This window comes from Ptiloglossa arizonensis, chromosome 5, assembly GCF_051014685.1.
Source record: "Ptiloglossa arizonensis isolate GNS036 chromosome 5, iyPtiAriz1_principal, whole genome shotgun sequence".
Classification (NCBI taxonomy): domain Eukaryota; kingdom Metazoa; phylum Arthropoda; class Insecta; order Hymenoptera; family Colletidae; genus Ptiloglossa; species Ptiloglossa arizonensis.
In genome coordinates, this window is record NC_135052.1 from 23,562,919 (window position 1) to 23,581,207 (window position 18,289).

Genomic DNA, 18,289 nt, shown 5'->3' on the forward strand with positions numbered 1-18,289 from the left:
AAATTATACTTCGCAGCCGCTTATTGCGCGTTCATCGATGCTCCATTAACCTTTAAAGACTGAGACTCGAGCGAAATGTTAAAACGAAAGTAATTTTCGACAATTTTTTTGTAACGTGAAACGTTCGCGAAACTTTCCGAAATTTTTCAAGTGCGTTCTCTAACGTTCCAAGATGCAAATATATTTTTCTTTTATAACAACTTAAGGGCTTTTTGCGAAGCAATAAATATTTTTATAGATGCCTAAAAAAGTCTAGGATTTTTTTATGGCAATGTGGAGTAAAGAATCAAACGGAGTGTTTTTTTTTTTTTTTTAAATAGAATTACTCACCGTGTGAACTTAAATCCTGTTTGAAAAATGTGAAATTAATGATAATACTCTGGAATTTCTCTGTTCGAGAAATCTTCGTTCCAGAGAGGAGAGAAAGAGACAAATTTCCAAAGAAATACCAGAACGGAGTATTATTGTTAATTTTATACACTTTGAACAAGATTTAGGTTCGGAAAAAGAAGTTTATTTAATTTTTTATTCTGGATAAAATTAAAAGATACTAGACTCTACATTCTCGACAGGAAGATCCATGAAGAATAACATTTGTTACTTCAGAAAAAGTAGATAAATTGTAGCAAAAGAAATTTGTTTACATATTGGAATATTTAGAGCATTAAAGAATATATATGAAAATTAACGAAAAGTTTCATCGAGGTTATGAAAAAAAGTACTCGAAAATTACTTTTATTTGAACGTTTTACTCGAGTCTCTGTTATGGTTGTACCCTTAACTGTTATGGTGGTTATTTTGTCACATATAGGGTGGGGTCAGTAGGACCCTGTGTAATTGTTCAAATATTTCTAAACATTCTTGAGAAAAAGAATCTCACATGGAATTGCTCTTATTAATTTATCAAAAAAGTGTATAAATTTAATTTTTAACGATACAAAAATTCACTGGGTGTCTGCCAGACCTCGTTAAAAATCCTAGTCGTGTCACTTGGCAACGAATGATGATTAATGATTCGATCAACGATTGCGTAACATTTAACAGGCGACAATTACTCGATTATGATGAATCAAGCCAGATTAACGCATCAGTGTTTTTCCTCTAATACTCGATCAATTATACGATACGTGTAAATGCAAAAGAAACAGGAAACCAACAGTCAACAATGATTCGCTGCTGCTCGACAATGATCATTCCAAACGAGCCAAGGATACCTTCTCGGATTGCTGCATATTCTGTCGCTAGCATAACAAACATTCAAGAATTTCTGGCGAACAGCTAATTGAATCTTTACTTAGTTGAAAATTTCACATAGTTGCAGTTTTATGATAAGTTAAAATCCCCTAAGTCGCCTGAGGGGTTCAAAATTCGAAAAACCTCGTTTAAAGTATCCTATGCTAATGCACACGTGGTTATGTCCACTCTCTTGCTCAATACATCGTTTCGAACTTTGTACACCTTGTTTAATTCGCTATCTTTGTTTTCAAGACGATGTTCATTACACGCCACTGTTCTATCAAAAATTTCTCGTTTCGTTCACCATGGTTCCTTTTAAAATACTATATGGAACCATGCTAGGAGCGAGAAAAAAAAAAAATAAATAAAAAATAAAAAAATCAGTTACATAACGTCAATGTTTGCGAAGTTGCATGAATATTCGACGAATTTTTAATGAAAATCGTTGGCCTCAAAGTTTCATAATACTCTACAGGGGAATTAATTATATATATACTTTTTTCGTACGTAATTTTTTTCTCCTAATTTTTATATTCGTAGTGTGGCTTGGTTCAACATACATTAATGTATTATATTAATACACGCTACGAATATAAAATATTCGTATATATATATATATATATATGTGTGTGTGTGTTCAAAATTTTATTAATGATACGTTCTGAAGAAACGATTGCAAAATAAAAATGTATGCTATTCGTCTCGGTGTAGATTGTGATTCGTTCGATAGATGTACTCCGAGAGGAGAAACTTGAAATTCGAGTGCTCATTTATGTTCATTTACAGTGAACTCAAAGGAGTCAGAAATAGACGTCATTGATAGTGCAAACGAAGAAGGAAATGCTGATGAAAAGAGTGACAGCGATGTGAATACCATTGACGTATAGAAATTATGATCGTTGTGAATATTTTTTATCCAAACAGTTTAACCTTTTTATCCATCTTTTTCTTCGATGCAATATATTCAAATATGAAAATCGAGTTTTTCTTTCATTTCCTCGAGATATTTAACACAGTGTGCAAAGAAGTGAATTTCTCGAAACATCGGTATGAATTTCTGTCGAGTTTCTAGTTCTTTAACGTCTTTCGGACAGATTCCAATGGCGTATGTACCCGGAAATTTTAACCGGAATCTTTCGTGTTTTGTACTCAAATACGGAACTCGAATTTTTTCTTTACTTTTTTTGAGGTATTCGTCGAAGTACGCAAAGAATTAAATTCTCGAATTTTTTTTTATTTTTTAAAGACTTACAGAGATTCCAATGGCGTAGTCTGTGTTCGTAAATTTTTACCAGAATCTTTTGTGTTCTATATTTAAATCCAAAATCGATCTTTTTCCCTCACTTTCTCGAAGCACTTATCAAATTATGCGAAGAAGTAAATTCTCGAAACAATGATACGAATTTTTCGAAAGTTTGTTATCTTTTAACGTCTTCTGGGAACATTACAATGGCGTACTCTCTCCCTAGAAATTTTCATCAGAATGATGTACTTTTGCACATTCTCGTTTTCTTAACGACTTTTAAATCTATTCCAGTGGCGTATCCTATTCCCAGAAATTTCGACATGAATTTTTCGGAAGTTTGTTGTTTTTTAACGTCGTTTAGACACATTCCAATGGCGTAGTAGTTCCTAGAAATTTTCACCAGAATCTTTTACTTTTTCAAGTTCTTGTTTTCTTAACGACTTTTAAATCTATTCCAGTGGCGTATCCTGTTCCCAGAAATTTCGACGTGAATTTTTCGGAAGTTTGTTGTCTTTTAACGTCGTTTAGACACATTCCATTGGCGTAGTCTGTCCCCAGGAATTCTCATCAGAACTTTTTACTTTCGCAAGTTCGAAACGGATGATCTGATTTTCTCGAAGAGAAAACGATCGTTCTCAGATATCGACTGTCGGAAATGTCAGAAATGGCGGAGAAGACGAGCTTCGAAACTTTCAGATTCCGCTTAGATCGTAGACAAGGACACGACGTGACGTTTGAGAACCGAACGAGACCATCGACCAACTTCGAGGGCTGATCGGATCGCGTTTGAAGTTTCAGCACGTCTCTAACAGCCTTGAGATTTGGATGTTCGTCGCCACGATGATGCGAGCGATGTTGCACGTGCGGATATCACTCCGAATCATCGTTCTGACATAGGTATTCCGGTCAGGGATCGACCACCGTCGATTCTATTCCGGTATTAACGAGGAGCTGAACAATTTGTTTGTACATTTGCATAATTACATACACCTCGGTTCAAAAGTCGCAAGATATCTATTAAAATGTGATAAAGACTTAAAAATAAATAATGAAAATCATTGGAGTATTTACAACTGGCAAACAATCTCTTCTAATATCGTACACTATTAACTGATGTTTAGAATGAAGAATATGTGCGATAATTTGTGCAGAACCTTGCCAAAATTGTTAATAATAATTAGTTTTTTTTTTCGTCTGTTCAATTTCGTTTAAAAGTCATATGGCACTTATCAAAATGTTACGAAGATCTAAAAATAAATAATGGGAATCATTGAAGAATTCACAACCGGAAAATAATCTTTTGTTGTATTTTACAATATTAGCTATACGTAGAATAAATAATGTGCGCGGTAATTTGCACAGAATCCGATCAATATTGTTAATAATAATCAAATCCTTCTGTCAAAATACTGCAAGCATCCATATACGTAAATTTTAACATTCTAGAGATTAATTTGTTCATAACGTTTTTATTCAATGTCGTTTCATTCATCTCGCAGAATATTGAAATCGGTGTGTGACTTTAAATATTCTTTTTCAACGGAGCAAATACATTTCTCGTTACTTAAAACGTTTTAAACGATTAAATATTTTTGTTTGTATAATACAATACTTAGCTAATATATGTCTGTGAATAGATGCAAGAGTAGAGAAAAATAATTTCAATAATTTACATAATTTACATTGTTAAGATGGATAAGTATCCCATGACTTTTAACCGGGACTGTAAGGGTTCCTATTCGACTATTTTAAAGCGTTAGATTTTTATAAGTTATATACTCAAGATCTTAGAAATAAAATATATTCCAAACTCTTCTATTTTTAACTTTAGAATACAACAGATCAGAAGTGTCTGCTATAGTAGCTCTGATTATAAAGAAACGATACATTGCAAGAACACTATGGGTCAAAAATGACCCCAGGAACACTTCGCTTAAATGGTCTTCCGTACTTTTTTTTTAATTTTCCGCGACAGAACCTTCGATATCCACCGTTTCGTTAGTCGAGTCGTCGACAAGTTCACACTGAACCTCGAAAGTTGTCCACGAGCGCAAAGTGCCCCGTTTAAAGATTCACGGAACCAGATGCAATCTCAGATTGATCGCGTAGTGATTTTTATGATACAATCGTATCGTTAGGATCCCTCTCCGTCGTGTAAAATTTTATTCGAATTGTAAACCAACGTATAACAATTTATCTGACTGAATATTTATCTTTTATTCGAATCGGCAACCGTGCTGCTTATCTGGGGCGTTATTTATACTCGACAACAATCAGTTGATATTTTTTCGTATATTGGGCGTCGCGTAATTGGAACAGACCTTGTTTTTTGCTTCGAAGACGGACCTGCAACTCGCAATTACACTTTTTATCGATGGAATCGTACCTCGTTTAGTGTCCACCGTGTACAAAAACGTTGGAACGAGGCGCTCGACGAGCGAAAATATTTAAAAACTCTGACAAACGTTTTCTGTGTCGATTTTTCGCATATTTTGCTTCAAGTATCTCGCAAAAAATTCTTCGAGCGTCCTCTCGTAACACTTTTACGCGCGGAACGATGAGAATGATCGATCTACACTACCGAACATGTTTTGAGATACTTGATAGAAATACTTATAATCTTTGAATTGCTGTAACTTCGTGAAAAATAATCGTATAATAATCTTTGTGGGGTCGTTTTAAAGGTCGAACTCTGTACTTTCACAATCTTATATTCAATTTTCTCAAATGTTCTTTTTCAAGTCTAAAAATGGAAAAAAAGAATGGTTCTTCCGAAAAATATGAACAAAATTCAAACAGGTGCTAAATTTTCAAAAAATTTTTTTCTCGATTAAAACTACGACGAGTTTAAAGATCGAAGTCTCCTATTTCCAATGATCTCCCTAAAAGTTACAGTACGATTTTTGTTTACGGTGTTATTCCACTTTGAACGAGAGGCGTCGTAGGTGTTAAGAACAACACCTGTTATGTTCGCAAATATTAAAAAGTCAAATTTATTTTAGAAATTGAATTTTACTATTAATGCGACAAATGCTTAAATTTACTATGTACTTCAATCCCAATTAAAAAATAATGACGACAATTTTTACATGCAACGAATATTTTAATGCTGCGAAAGTAGCAGCTATCATTCTCAATGCCTACAAAGCCTCTCGTTCGCAGTGGAATATCACCGTGAGAAAAAAACATAAACTAACTTCCAAGGAGGTAATTAGAAACAGGAGGCTTCGATCTTCAAATTAATTGTGATTTTAAGCTTGAAAAAAATTTTTTGAAAATTTGAGAGCCGTTTGAATTTTGTTCACACTTTTTGAAAGAACTGTTTTCATTTTTCATTTTTCTCCAAGATTAAAAGGTATTTGAAAAAAAATTGAATTTAACCACGTGAAAGCACAGAGCTCGACCTTTGAAATGACCCCAGAAATATTGTTCTACGACTATTTTTCACGAAGTTACAACAGTTCAAAGATTGTCAGCGCTTGGTTCAAGTGTCCCAACGTTCATGTTCGATGGTGTACCTGAAAAAAGTGTTTAGGTACCATTAACACGAAAAGTGTGATTCGTTTCACGAATGCATCTGAACGATAAACAGTGTCTTCAACTTCCGTAATTTTCCTCCGTTTTCGATGAAGTTACAACTCCAACTGCACACTGTATAAAAATCATTATCAACGTCTAATCGTGTTTCAGAGATATACTCAACAGAGACGACCAACCGACGCCGATAGACTAATATTTGTAAATTATACCGAGTGTAAACGAAGTACAGGTGTACACTCTAGGAGTTAGAATATAATTCGTCGAACGAAAGAGTAAAAGACGAAATAAATAATTGTTCCCGTACTGTCCTTGAATTTTCGTTCGTAGATTTTAATTAATTTATTTAAAATTTTTATTCAAAGATATCAAGCTTGAGAGCGATAAGTGGATTGTTAATTGTTTCGAGAATTTCATTCGTGTTACGAATTTCGTATCAGAGGTCAACGATTTTACTAAATTGGATAATAATTTGTTAAAACCAACTTGGAAAATATTTTCTTCCAAACGTTCTTACGAAATCGTGCTATATCAGTGTTGCACAATCAATGTGCGAGAAGTGACGACGCCACGTTAGGTTATAGTTTTAGGCTCGTTAGTCGAACTTCGCCTTAAACGGATTAGTGTAGTTATCGTGTTAGAGGGTTTCTTGTTTTATGTAATGGTCTGGCTATGATTCACCATCACCGACGAATTGCAGCATTTTTAGCGCTTGGCTTCCTAGTCTACACGTAGGGGATAGTTGTCTATTTTGGAGCATTGTTTCATTTTTCTTTCGTACAAAAAACAGGTTACTGCATAACTAAAGAAAGTGTCTAGTTGAAAAGTTTGCCTATTTTGGAACACTTTTTCTTCGTGCTTTCGTGTATAAATATAGAATAGTGTCAACAAAAAAAAAGTGTCTACTTTAAAAAGTTAACTATTTTGGAAATTTTTTAATTTTTCTCTGGTGCAGAAAGATAGAATTTTTCAAACATTTTTTAAACTTATCTATTTTGGAAAACTTGTTCTTTGTCTCTTGTTTACAAACGTAATATATTGCAAATATATTCTAAAATCACCTATTTTGGAAATTTTTTTATTCTTTTCTCGTGCACAAAAATAGAATTATGCAAATATTTTTTAAATCTACCTATATTGCAAAACTTGTTCCTTTTCTTTCGTTTGCAAACATAAGATATTGCAAAATAGAAAAAAACTTGCCTGGTTTTGAAATTTGCCTATTTTGGAGCACTTTTTAATTTTCTTATCGTGCGAAGAAATGTTGCAAATGTGTTTTAAAAATATGAAATTATAAGCATCGCATAAAGATCGTTATTGTGTCTTTACTGCGTCGGAGAAATAACTGTTGAAAACAATATTTTAAAGAATCTAAATCGATGACTTCGGTCCATTCCAGACAACCGGTTTTTATAATTTTGGAGGACTATCAATTTTCCATACTAGACTGTTCAATGCCTACCAGATGTCATCCTCTTTTTGCAACTAGTTTTTGTATCCTATTTTTTACGATGAAAAATTCAGATATTTAACTTCGTTGAGAAACTTGTTTAATATAAGATTACAATTTCTGACAATATTTCCTAATAAATTACAAAGTTGTTGTGCAACTTTTTTATGAAATCTTTTCACTCCTTGCAGCTTCGACGAACAAATAAATCAGGATTTCGTCGCTTGAACGCATAAAATAATTTTTTTTACGCCATTTTTTTTTTCTTTTAAGCGGGGTAAACCTTCCTTCTCAATTTTTGACACCTACATACTTGACAATCTACGCGAAAATCCCCATGAATTTCACAAAGGTATCTTTCCGCGAGAATAAAATTTCCAAATTCGTCAATACCTTTCTTTTTTTCTTTTAAGCGGGGTAAATCTTCCTTCTCAATTTTTGACACCTACATACTTGACAATCTACGCGAAAATCCCCATGAATTTCACAAAGGTATCTTTCCGCGAGAATAAAATTTCCAAATTTGTCAATATCTTTCTTTTTTTCTTTTAAGCGGGGTAAACCTTCCTTCTCAATTTTTTACACCTACATACTTGACAATCTACGCGAAAATCCTCATGAATTTCACAAAGGTATCTTTCCGCGAGAATAAAATTTCCAAATTCGTCAATATCTTTCTTTTTTTCTTTTAAGCGGGGCAAGTCCCGATTTTCGACACCTGTGCACTTGACGTTTTTCGTAAAAACCTCCGCGAATGTATCTTTCCGCGAGAAACTTCGCTCCATCGCCTCGTTAAAGCTACATCTTTCTCTTTCTTTCACGCGGGAGAAATCTTCCCTCCTAATTCTTGACACCAATCAAACAAATCCATTAGTTGGAAATGTTGGAATTAATTTTGAACAGTTTCCACGGAAAACACTGTAGAAAAAAGAAGAAGATCGCTCACCGGCCTTGTTAACGTCCCAGACGACAACGATGGCGCCAAGATTCGCTAGCCTGAGAGCGACCAGTCTGCCAAGACCGCCACCGCCCCCGGTTACAACGGCCACTTCGCCAGCGATGCTCTTCATCTTGTATTTCATCGGTATCATCAGTCTGACGATGCTCTCGACGATGGAGATCACCGTGAGGATCAAGAATCCGATCACATCCCCGGTAGACCTCAGGAAAGACATGGCTGCCGAAGGACAATCCGAGCAGGAACCCTTCGATCTCGTTGGACACTTTTCCAGTGATTTTTGGCCCTCGATCGATCACGAGATCATAACGCTCGTTGCAACACGGGATGTGTATCGGTGCTTCCGGACACGGAGGAGGAGGAGGGGAGGATCTTCGTCGCGACGAGGCTAGCCGGAAACCGAGCAAGAGTAGAAAGGTTGGCACACTTCTGCGGGTCTCACGGGGCCGTCTCTGGAAAGCAAGGGGTTAATTTTAATCACCAAACGGGCAATTATACACGAAACCGGGGTATCGACACCGTGCAATAACGTTAGGGTCGTTGATTAACGCGTTAACCGGGCCATCCGCCCCGAGCCAATCGTCCCTTAAGGGGGGGGGGGGGGGGGGGAGACTCCTCGAGTGAAACTTTAAAACGATAGTGATTTTTAGATGTATTTTTTTTTGTAACAGGAAATCTTGGTAACACCTTTTTCGAAACTTTGAAACTATAGTGATTTTTAGATTTTTGTTTATAATATGAATTATTTTCATGAAACTTTTTCGAAGCTTTAAAACTTTCTGGATGGGATTTTTAGATATTTTTTTATAATTGGAAATTCTAATGAAACTTTCTTGAAGCTTTAAAACTTTTCGAAAGGGATTTTTAAATATTTTTTTATAATTCGAAAATCTGAGGAAACTTTTTCAAAGCTTTAAAACATTTGAAAGGGATTTTTAGATATTTTATTATAATTGGAAATTCTAACGAAACTATCTTGAAGCTTTAAAACTTTTTGGAAGTGATTTTTAGATATTTTTTTATAATACAAATCTTTAATGGAACTTTTTCGAAGCTTTAAAACTTTCTGGTTGCGATTTTCAAAATATTATTTTACAATATGAAATTTTGATGAAACTTTTTTGAAACTTTAAAATTGTTAAAAGTGATTTTTGAATATTTTTTTTGCAAAATAAAGCCTTAGATACAATTTCGTTATTTCTTATTTTTTTCTTACTTCGAGCCACAGAACTGTTGGAAAGTTAAAAAGTCTACATTCGTCGAACACTGCACAAACTTATTAGACAATCTAATATTTCCAATTACAACGCGCCGAAACAATCAGAGATCAGAGATCTTTCGATCAAACATTCAACCTTCCGCGAGATGTGCGAATTAATCGGCAAAAATATTTCCACGCGAAATACACGTGTTCCGCTCACCCAACTTGCTTCGAAACGTTCGCTAATTGTTTCCAGAAGCGTATAAATACAACTCGAGCGAAGGACGCGTTTAGATCGATAAATAAAAAACGAAAGAATATAGAGTAGTCGTCCCACTAACTGTCACTGTCCCTATAACCATCGTTTAAATTATTATACTCAATAACGAAATAATGTACGACGCAAATAAAACAATTTCAATATTAAATATTGACTTATATATAAATGATTATATTTGTTCACACTCGATACTTAAAAATAATTATTCAAAGATGAATGTACCCGTTAGATTATAAAAAACGAAACTAAATAAAAAATATAACAATTGTCATAATATAACATAGACAATCATTTTACTATTAATCTAATATCTGTCGCATAAACTGAATCGCTAGTACATTAGAATCGTTTCCATTCGAGTGACAATTTTTCGAGCGACACTTGTACAGACATCGGGCTTCCTTGTACATTTTCGATTAATTGATAATCAATTTTTCCTATTCGACGTGTAAACATATTTTCACGAATAGAAGAAACGTTGAGCAATGTTACGCTCTAATTATTTAAATCAAATAACTATTTTACAATTTTACAATTAAATAACTTCTGAAATAATTGAACAAAGTTGAACTCACAGTGACAGTAATTGAGACATTTATTCTAACGTCTTTACGACGAGAAGTAAAAAACGAGTAACAAATCTTTTTTCCGAGTACCAACATGTAATAATCGAATTTTTACGACGTGTTCGCTATTATTGCCCAAGGCGGAAACATCGTCGAATTTGGAGTCAACTCGTCTTCCACGTAGCGAGGTTTCTCTTTTTTTTTTCTTTTTTTTTAATTACTTCGTCTCTTATCTGCTGGACGATCGAACGAATGAATACAATTAGTCGTTAACAAAAGGACAAACAACTTTATGTGGTTTCGATTGTTATCGAGCATCGTTCGGCTAATAAGGAAGAGGATCCGAGGCGAGATCTCGGAGATCGTTCGCGCTCGCTGATTTATCGAATCGCTAATCTCGTTAGTTCGCTCCTGGTCGTTCGTTCGCTGGCTAGAAACTGGTGTACGCTTTCACCGAATTTCGTATCGCTTTCTTCTCGCTAAAAAAAGAAAAAGGAAGGAGGACAGACGATCACAAGATGTCTCGTTCCGAGAACGGGGCATGAAAATTGTTAAAAAATTATCTCGAGATTCTTAACTCTTTCGTTCCGATGTAAATTTGTGCTAATATACATTTTACTGATAATCGAAGTTACGAGCAATCTTACAAAATGAACTTTTCTGATGAATATCGAATATTGAATAAAAATAATTACTCGTTGGACTACGTTTCGTTATTTTTTACTATATGCACATGTACGTAAATTGAAAATAAAATTTAATAATAACAATAATCGTTTCTGTAACGAGTCTATTGATATAATTGGTTGCGATTGTTAGTGCAATAGGTATGAAATAAAATTTAAACGATTGTTGCGAGGAGTCACAAACGTTCACATGAATGACTATAGTCGACGCTAGAAGTCACAGACGTCACACAGACGACTATAATCAACGCTAGGAGTCACGGATGTTCACACAGATGACTCTAATCAACCCTAGGAGTCACGAACGTTCACATGGATAATTATAGTAAATTCTAAGAATCACAGACGTTCACACGAAGGATCATAGTCGACGTTAGGAGTCACCAATATTCTCGTGCATGACTACAGTCGGTGTTAGGAGTCACAGACGATCACATGGATGACTATAGTAGAACCTAGGAGTCACAGACGTTCACGTGGACGAATATAATCGACGTTAGAAGTCACGGACGTTCACACGGATGACTATAGTCGACGCTAGGAGTCACTCACGTTCACGCAGACGACTATGGTTCGCGTTAGCAGTCACGGTCGTTCACGTGAACGACTATAGTGGGCGCTAGGACCGAAAGGGTTCATGAATCGCAGATATTGTGACTCGAGAATTCTCGCGGCGTTTACGCGTTACACGTCGGGCGAACCACGAATATCTCCGCGCTCGGTAATTTCGCTTTCTAACAAGACGCGAAATTCACTTTCAATTTTTAACGAGCTGAATACCGCGCGAGGGAAGCGTGTAATTCCCCGTTTACATTCGGTTATCCCGGCATTGTTAACGCGATTCCCCGCGACACGCGATTACGCGTAACGAGTTGGTCAGAAACGACGTGGAGCGCGAGATAATTGCGCGAGGAAAACGCGGAACGAAAATTTACCAATTGCGGGGTCCATTCTCACTTCCGGTTTCGCGTCGAATGTTTCGAAATAGAAAAAAACATGGAAAGAATCGATCGATTCGTAACAACTTTCGACGAGCGGTACAAAATTAACAACGATCTTTGTTAACACCTGTTGTGCAACGCTTGGGTCATTTTTGACCCGGAGAGACTTTTCCATCGCTCGATTGTACAATTGGCTTTCGTTAAATATCAAGAAAACGATACGATAAAAATAACAGAATTTTAATTCAAAATATTTATGCAGGTAAGATCGCGTTACGGGCGGGTCTGGGTCTTTTTGGACCCGTAGAAACTTTTGCACTACTCGATCACATCGACAGTTTACTTTGGAAATCGAAACAAGCGCGACGAAATAATAGAATCTTCGTTCGAATTATTCGTGCAAGTGAAGTCAACTTACACGGGTCGGATCGTCTGGGTCTTTTCAGACCCGGGGAAACTTTTTCACATTTCTCGATTGTATCGACGGTGCAGTTTTGCTTAGAAACGAAAGAACGTAATACGTAAAGTCAACTTACGGGTCGGATCGCCTGGGTCTTTTCAGACCCGGGGAAACTTTTTCACATTTCTCGATTGTATCGACTGTGCAGTTTTACTTAGAAACGAAAGAACGTAATACGTAAAGTCAACTTACGGGTCGGATCGCCTGGGTCTTTTCAGACCCGGGGAAACTTTTTCACATTTCTCGATTGTATCGACTGTGCAGTTTTACTTAGAAACGAAAGAACGTAATACGTAAAGTCAACTTACGGGTCGTATCGCCTGGGTCTTTTCAGACCCGGGGAAACTTTTTCACATCTCTCGATTGTATCGACGCTGCAGTTTTGCTTGGAAACGAAAAAATATCTACGACGAAGTAAAAAAATCTACGTTGGGAATATTCGTACCAGGTCAAGCTACGGGTCAATTTAGACCCCAGACGCGGTCTCTCCCGCGGTCACTTGAGCAATACAGCGCGTTGTATTGTTCGTTACAAATTTACGTTACAAATTTTCACCGTTTCTCGTCGATGTTCTCCATCTGATCTTCCGCAAAGATCAATTTTCCATCCCTTACGTGGAAAACCCGTGGAAAACAAAAGAAAACCACGATAAGACCGTGCAACTTGTTCATCTGATGAAACACCGCCTATGGCAAAATTGATTGACTTTCACTGTGCTCCGAGTTGCGTTAAGTTCACGCGGCTCTGAATTATAGAGTGGTCGCTCGTCCTTGTCGAATTGATCTTTCCAAGCGACGAATTTCCACTGTACATTCGCGCGAGCAAAGCGAACTGACACGTCCGAGCGCCGAAAATCCTCTACTCGATCATTCGATTGACTCTGATTAGCGTAAGTGTGTCCAGAATCGTGAATAATATCTGACTGATTTAAAATCGATCAAACGATGACTCAATGTACACCACTGATCGAGCGTTTTACACTAATTGTTTTTAACACTGGAACTATCGAACGTGTTAATATTCGTATCGGAGCACATACGTATTTTTATTTTCGAAGTTAATTAATTCAGAGGTATCGTTTTGATAATTGTTCACGAATATTGTAGGCAAAGACATCGTTGAAGATTGAATAAATTTAAAAAAAATTTCAAACAAATCGAATTTATCCCTTGGACAGTTTCAGTGTTAATTATCTTAACATTTTTAAAGGGGTGACACCAACTTGACGAATCAAAAGATTTGGATTTTTGTTTTCTTATTTTCTTAAGGTTTGATGTGTGTTGAACGTTATGTCAAAATAGTTACTTCGAAATTTAAACATTCAGGAAAGTTGCAGCGATAAATAAAAATATAAACTATATTTTTTAATGTGACTGAAATCTTTGGAACTACACATCCGATTTTCTTCAAATTTTATAGAGATATTCTGCATAGAGTATTCCACAATATACCTTACGATTTTTTTAAATATGTAATTATTTAATTTTTTATAAACGTTTAAAGTCGTTCTTTGGATAAAAACGATCGTTCTTTCTTCAAACTTCGACCGTTTCTACAATTGTTAACATTTTCCAAAAATAGTATACTACGTTTTAAACAATAGTCTCTAGTTTACGAATCGACGACATTTGTTTATGTCAAACCTCCCAGTTCCTGTCAACCGTGACCACCAACAAACAATGTTTCACCAGAAGGGGTTCGGGGAACAGCGAATAATTTCGCCATTTTGTACGATATTTACTTTTGAAAAATGGTAAAACGAAACTGAAAGTTACATCTACATTCTCCGAAAAAGACAACAATTTTCATTCAGTAACAACTCGGGAAAAAATTTGCAAAGTTTACCACAATCGTTTCAGTTTCCTCCCTTAATCGTTTCAATTTCCTCGGTTTAATTCTCGTTTGGCAAAACTACTCGATCTCGCGAACGTAACATTTCCAAGGTTATCGAAGAAAGAGAGATATATATATATATATATATAAAACGAAGAGTAAACGAGTTTCTCTGGCTCGAGATAATACAAAATTTTTCAACCGCGCGCAACACTTTCTCGAGGATCGATCGAAACTTGACGAGAAATCAGAGGACCGCTTTCGGAACTGTCCACGACGTGCAAGTGGTCCGAGCCAGTGTGTATTAACTCTTCGAAGCACAGTTATTAAACGTGTGAAACGATAGAGAACAATTCAAACTAAAGAACAGATCGATTCGATATTCAATTACAAGACGGAGTATCAAACAGTCACCGTATAACGTATGGAATTATTTTAACACAATTTTAACGATTCTCGATCGTAACTTTTATGTAATTATTTTTTAATTATTTCAACGATTCTCAATTTCCTTCAGATGCCATCATTTGAGTTATGCACAGTACATTATTGAATGCACGATAGATTTTGATACTAGAACTATCGAAAGAGTCGATTTGGCTTGTTAGAAACTTCTTTTTAAAATTACTCGATTATCAACGATGTCTTTGACAACGATACTTATGGACAATTAACAAACGGACAACCAACGTTACTTGTGAATCAATTAACTTCGAAAGTACGTACGTGGTCCGATAGAAATGGGAATAGGTTCACCTACTTGTTGATTTTTTCACGATGGCTTTGAAAAGTATTTCACCATAAGAAAATGTGAAACATTTCTCAACACATCGTGGCTCCGAGGAGTTAATACGCGAATTTAATTTGCGATCGTTGCGGGTCTTCCTTTCCCGCGCAGTCCAATACTTAACTTCCCATTACAATTCTCAGCTACGAGTAGAAGACTGTCGAAAATATCGAATCGATCCTATCGATCCAAATACGAAAGTATTCGATACTATCCAATCTATGGAACGATTCGTGATAACTTCCGATGGGAAATTAATTCACAAATATCGTTAATTGTCAATTTCGGTAATTAATATTCTACAATTCAATATTGCAAAATTAGTGTTCTAAAATTTAATACTACGCAATTAGTATTCTACGATTCAATATTGCACAATTGGTATTCTACAATTTAATATTGTACCATTAATATTTGCACAATTAGTATTCTATAATTTAATATTATACAATTAGTATTCTATAATTTCATATTATACAATTAGTATTCAACGATTTAATGTGCAATTATTATTCTGCAATTCAATATTGCAAAATTAATATTCTAAAATTTAATACTACGCAATTAGTATTCTACGATTCAATGTTGCACAATTGGTATTCTACAATTTAATATTGTACCATTAATATTTGCACAATTAGTATTCTATAATTTAATATTATACAACTAATATTGTACAATTAGTATTCAACGATTTAATGTGCAATTATTATTCTGCAATTAACATTCTGCAATTAGTATACATCGATTAAAATTTGTACAATTGATATTGCGCGAACAAAGACGCAGTCGATAATCAAGTAACGTTAAAAAGTTTCAAACGAGCGAGATTGCCCCGTTTGGTAACACCGCGGTTGATTATCCACGCACCTACGATCGTCCGATTTTTCCACGTTACGGTTGAGACGGCGTTACGGAGATGGAAAAACTAATTTCGTATCGCGCGCAGCGGTACAAATACGTGGTGTTTCTTACCGGTCGGTGTTTAATCCTTTCGCGGGTACACGAGATACGCGATGATTCTCACTCGCGGTACTCGGATCGTCGTAAGAGAAGTACGGCGAATGAGCGTGGAAGGAACGCGATGCGTGCACGAAAGTGCGTACCTATGCGAAAGTCGTCCGCGGAACGAGATACTGGTCTTACCGGCACCACGGTCGTTGGTGTACTGAATGAAACGGTCGCTCCGGTACGCCTTTACCCTCACGACGATCTCCGGCAGCGGTCCGCGCGCATCAACCGAGAAACACGGCCGGACAAGTATTAATACGTCCTTGGTAATTGCATGTGCATCGATCAACCACCCATTTCCCCGGTTCTCCTTCGTCGCGGCGGTACCTACGACCTTCCGCGCCGCCTCTCCTCGACTGTGACCCGTGCACACTTTTCAATGAGAAGTTTTCATATGTTCACGGACGCTGCGCGGCCACCTTGCCCGACACCGCTCCGGAATGTAGATACGGCGCTTGGATGTTGGTCATCGAATAGGGACAGGGGCGTTGATAATAATTATTGCACGCGCGCGTGGATCCACGGATCCTCATCCCGCACGGGGTTACGCGATTCTCTCGTTACGGGTTCGTTGGGCGGCCGGCGATGGGATTTTATTCGACGCGATGGTTACTCGATCATGGAATCACGTTTCGTTCCACGGTACGTTCGTTTCTTTTTATCAATTCTAACGTCACTTTACAATTATTATTGTACTATCATTGTTTACTGTAATATTTAATATTGTGCAATTGGTGTTCTATAATTCAATATTTTACAATTAGTATTCGACAATTTAATATTGTGCCATTAATATTTTACAATTAGTATTCTACAATTTGATATTATACAATTAATATTGTACAATTAGTATTCTGTAATTTAATACTGTACAATTAATATTGTACCAATAATATACTATAATTGAAATTTGCGCGGTAATAACTTTAACTGATTTAATACTGTGCAATTAATATTTTACAATTCAATATTTTACAATTAGTATCCTACAATTTAATATTGCACCATTAATTAGTATTTTACAAATGAATATTGTACCATTAATATTTTCACAATTAGTATTTTACAATTTAATGTTATACAATTTAATATTGTACCAATAGTATACTACAATTGAAATTTGCACTTTTATTAATTTAATACTGTGCAATTAATATTTTACGATTCAATATTTTACAATTAGTATCCAACAATTTAATATTGCACCATTAATTAGTATTTTACAAATGAATATTGTACCATTAATATTTTCACAATTAGTATTTTACAATGTAATGTTATACAATTTAATATTGTACCATTAGTATACTAAAATTAAAATTTGCACGGTAATAACTTTTCAAAAATCACCCAGTACTGATAAACGAAATAATTGTGTTCGTGCATTAATCAATTTTTTCTTCTTATTAGATTTTCTACATAAAATATAGATTTTGTTGTTCTTCTTATCTCGTTTTTGGGTCGAAGAAAAATGTATAATATTTAGACTCTGTTATCGAGCTGTAGGAATATTATTTAAAATGTTGCTAACTTCTATGGATATTAATATCGACTTTTACTAAAGACGATCGATATATGATCGACAGTTACGAAATACAATAAATAAAGATACATTTGTGTTAGTTATCACTGCATCGAGTTAATTGTACGATGTAATCGGAAAAGAAAGACGACATTGAAATCTTTTTAAAATTCGATACGATCGACACAATGTAAGAACTACATACGGATCGTATCGTTGATCTTTATATCTTAAAAACAAAACACTTTACGTTGTTGCTATCGTCGAAATAATTAAATTCACATCGATTTCTGTTTTGATTGAGAAATCAAATTGAAAAAAATCTAACGAGTTACGGTGATTATTAACATCAATGACGATGCGTTTAATACGATTCATATTAGCCTATAAGCTACAAGGTATTTTTTAATGGAAATGAGAGTAGTATCTCGAGGCTACTTCAGGTGCATTTAATTTAAGAGGGCGGAGACTCGAGTAAAAAGTTCAAATGAATGTTAAAGTGATTTTCAGAAATTTTTTTTACAACGTAAACCATTGATAACATTTTTCTTGGCTCTTCGTATATATTCTTTAAC

General features: G+C 35.4%; 2 protein-coding genes across 8 annotated transcripts in view; one reads left to right on the forward strand and one right to left on the reverse strand.

Annotated features, from left to right (window-relative positions):
• The window catches only part of LOC143146975 (estradiol 17-beta-dehydrogenase 11), a 40,192-nt gene extending 23,730 nt beyond the window's left edge, over positions 1-16,462 (reverse strand). The window contains exons 1-2 of one of the 3 annotated variants that reach the window (XM_076311753.1): positions 16,328-16,462; positions 8,416-8,879 (exon numbers count right to left, since the gene is read on the reverse strand). In XM_076311753.1, the coding sequence (XP_076167868.1) occupies positions 8,416-8,644 (229 nt within the window). In that variant the 5' untranslated portion in view covers positions 8,645-8,879; positions 16,328-16,462. Of the gene's footprint in view, positions 1-8,415; positions 8,880-16,156 lie in introns of all 3 variants that reach the window. The other 2 variants (XM_076311754.1, XM_076311752.1) reach the window with 2 other exon arrangements.
• Positions 1-18,289, forward strand: part of LOC143146976 (uncharacterized) — a 28,660-nt gene that overhangs the window by 5,745 nt on the left and 4,626 nt on the right. For 4 of the 5 annotated variants that reach the window (XM_076311755.1, XM_076311756.1, XM_076311757.1 and 1 more), the window contains exon 1: positions 16,509-16,834. The exons of the other annotated variant lie outside the window; for it this stretch is intronic. In XM_076311755.1, coding sequence (XP_076167870.1) covers positions 16,572-16,834 — 263 coding nt within the window. In that variant the 5' untranslated portion in view covers positions 16,509-16,571. Of the gene's footprint in view, positions 1-16,508; positions 16,835-18,289 lie in introns of those variants that run through there. 5 annotated transcript variants of the gene reach the window in all.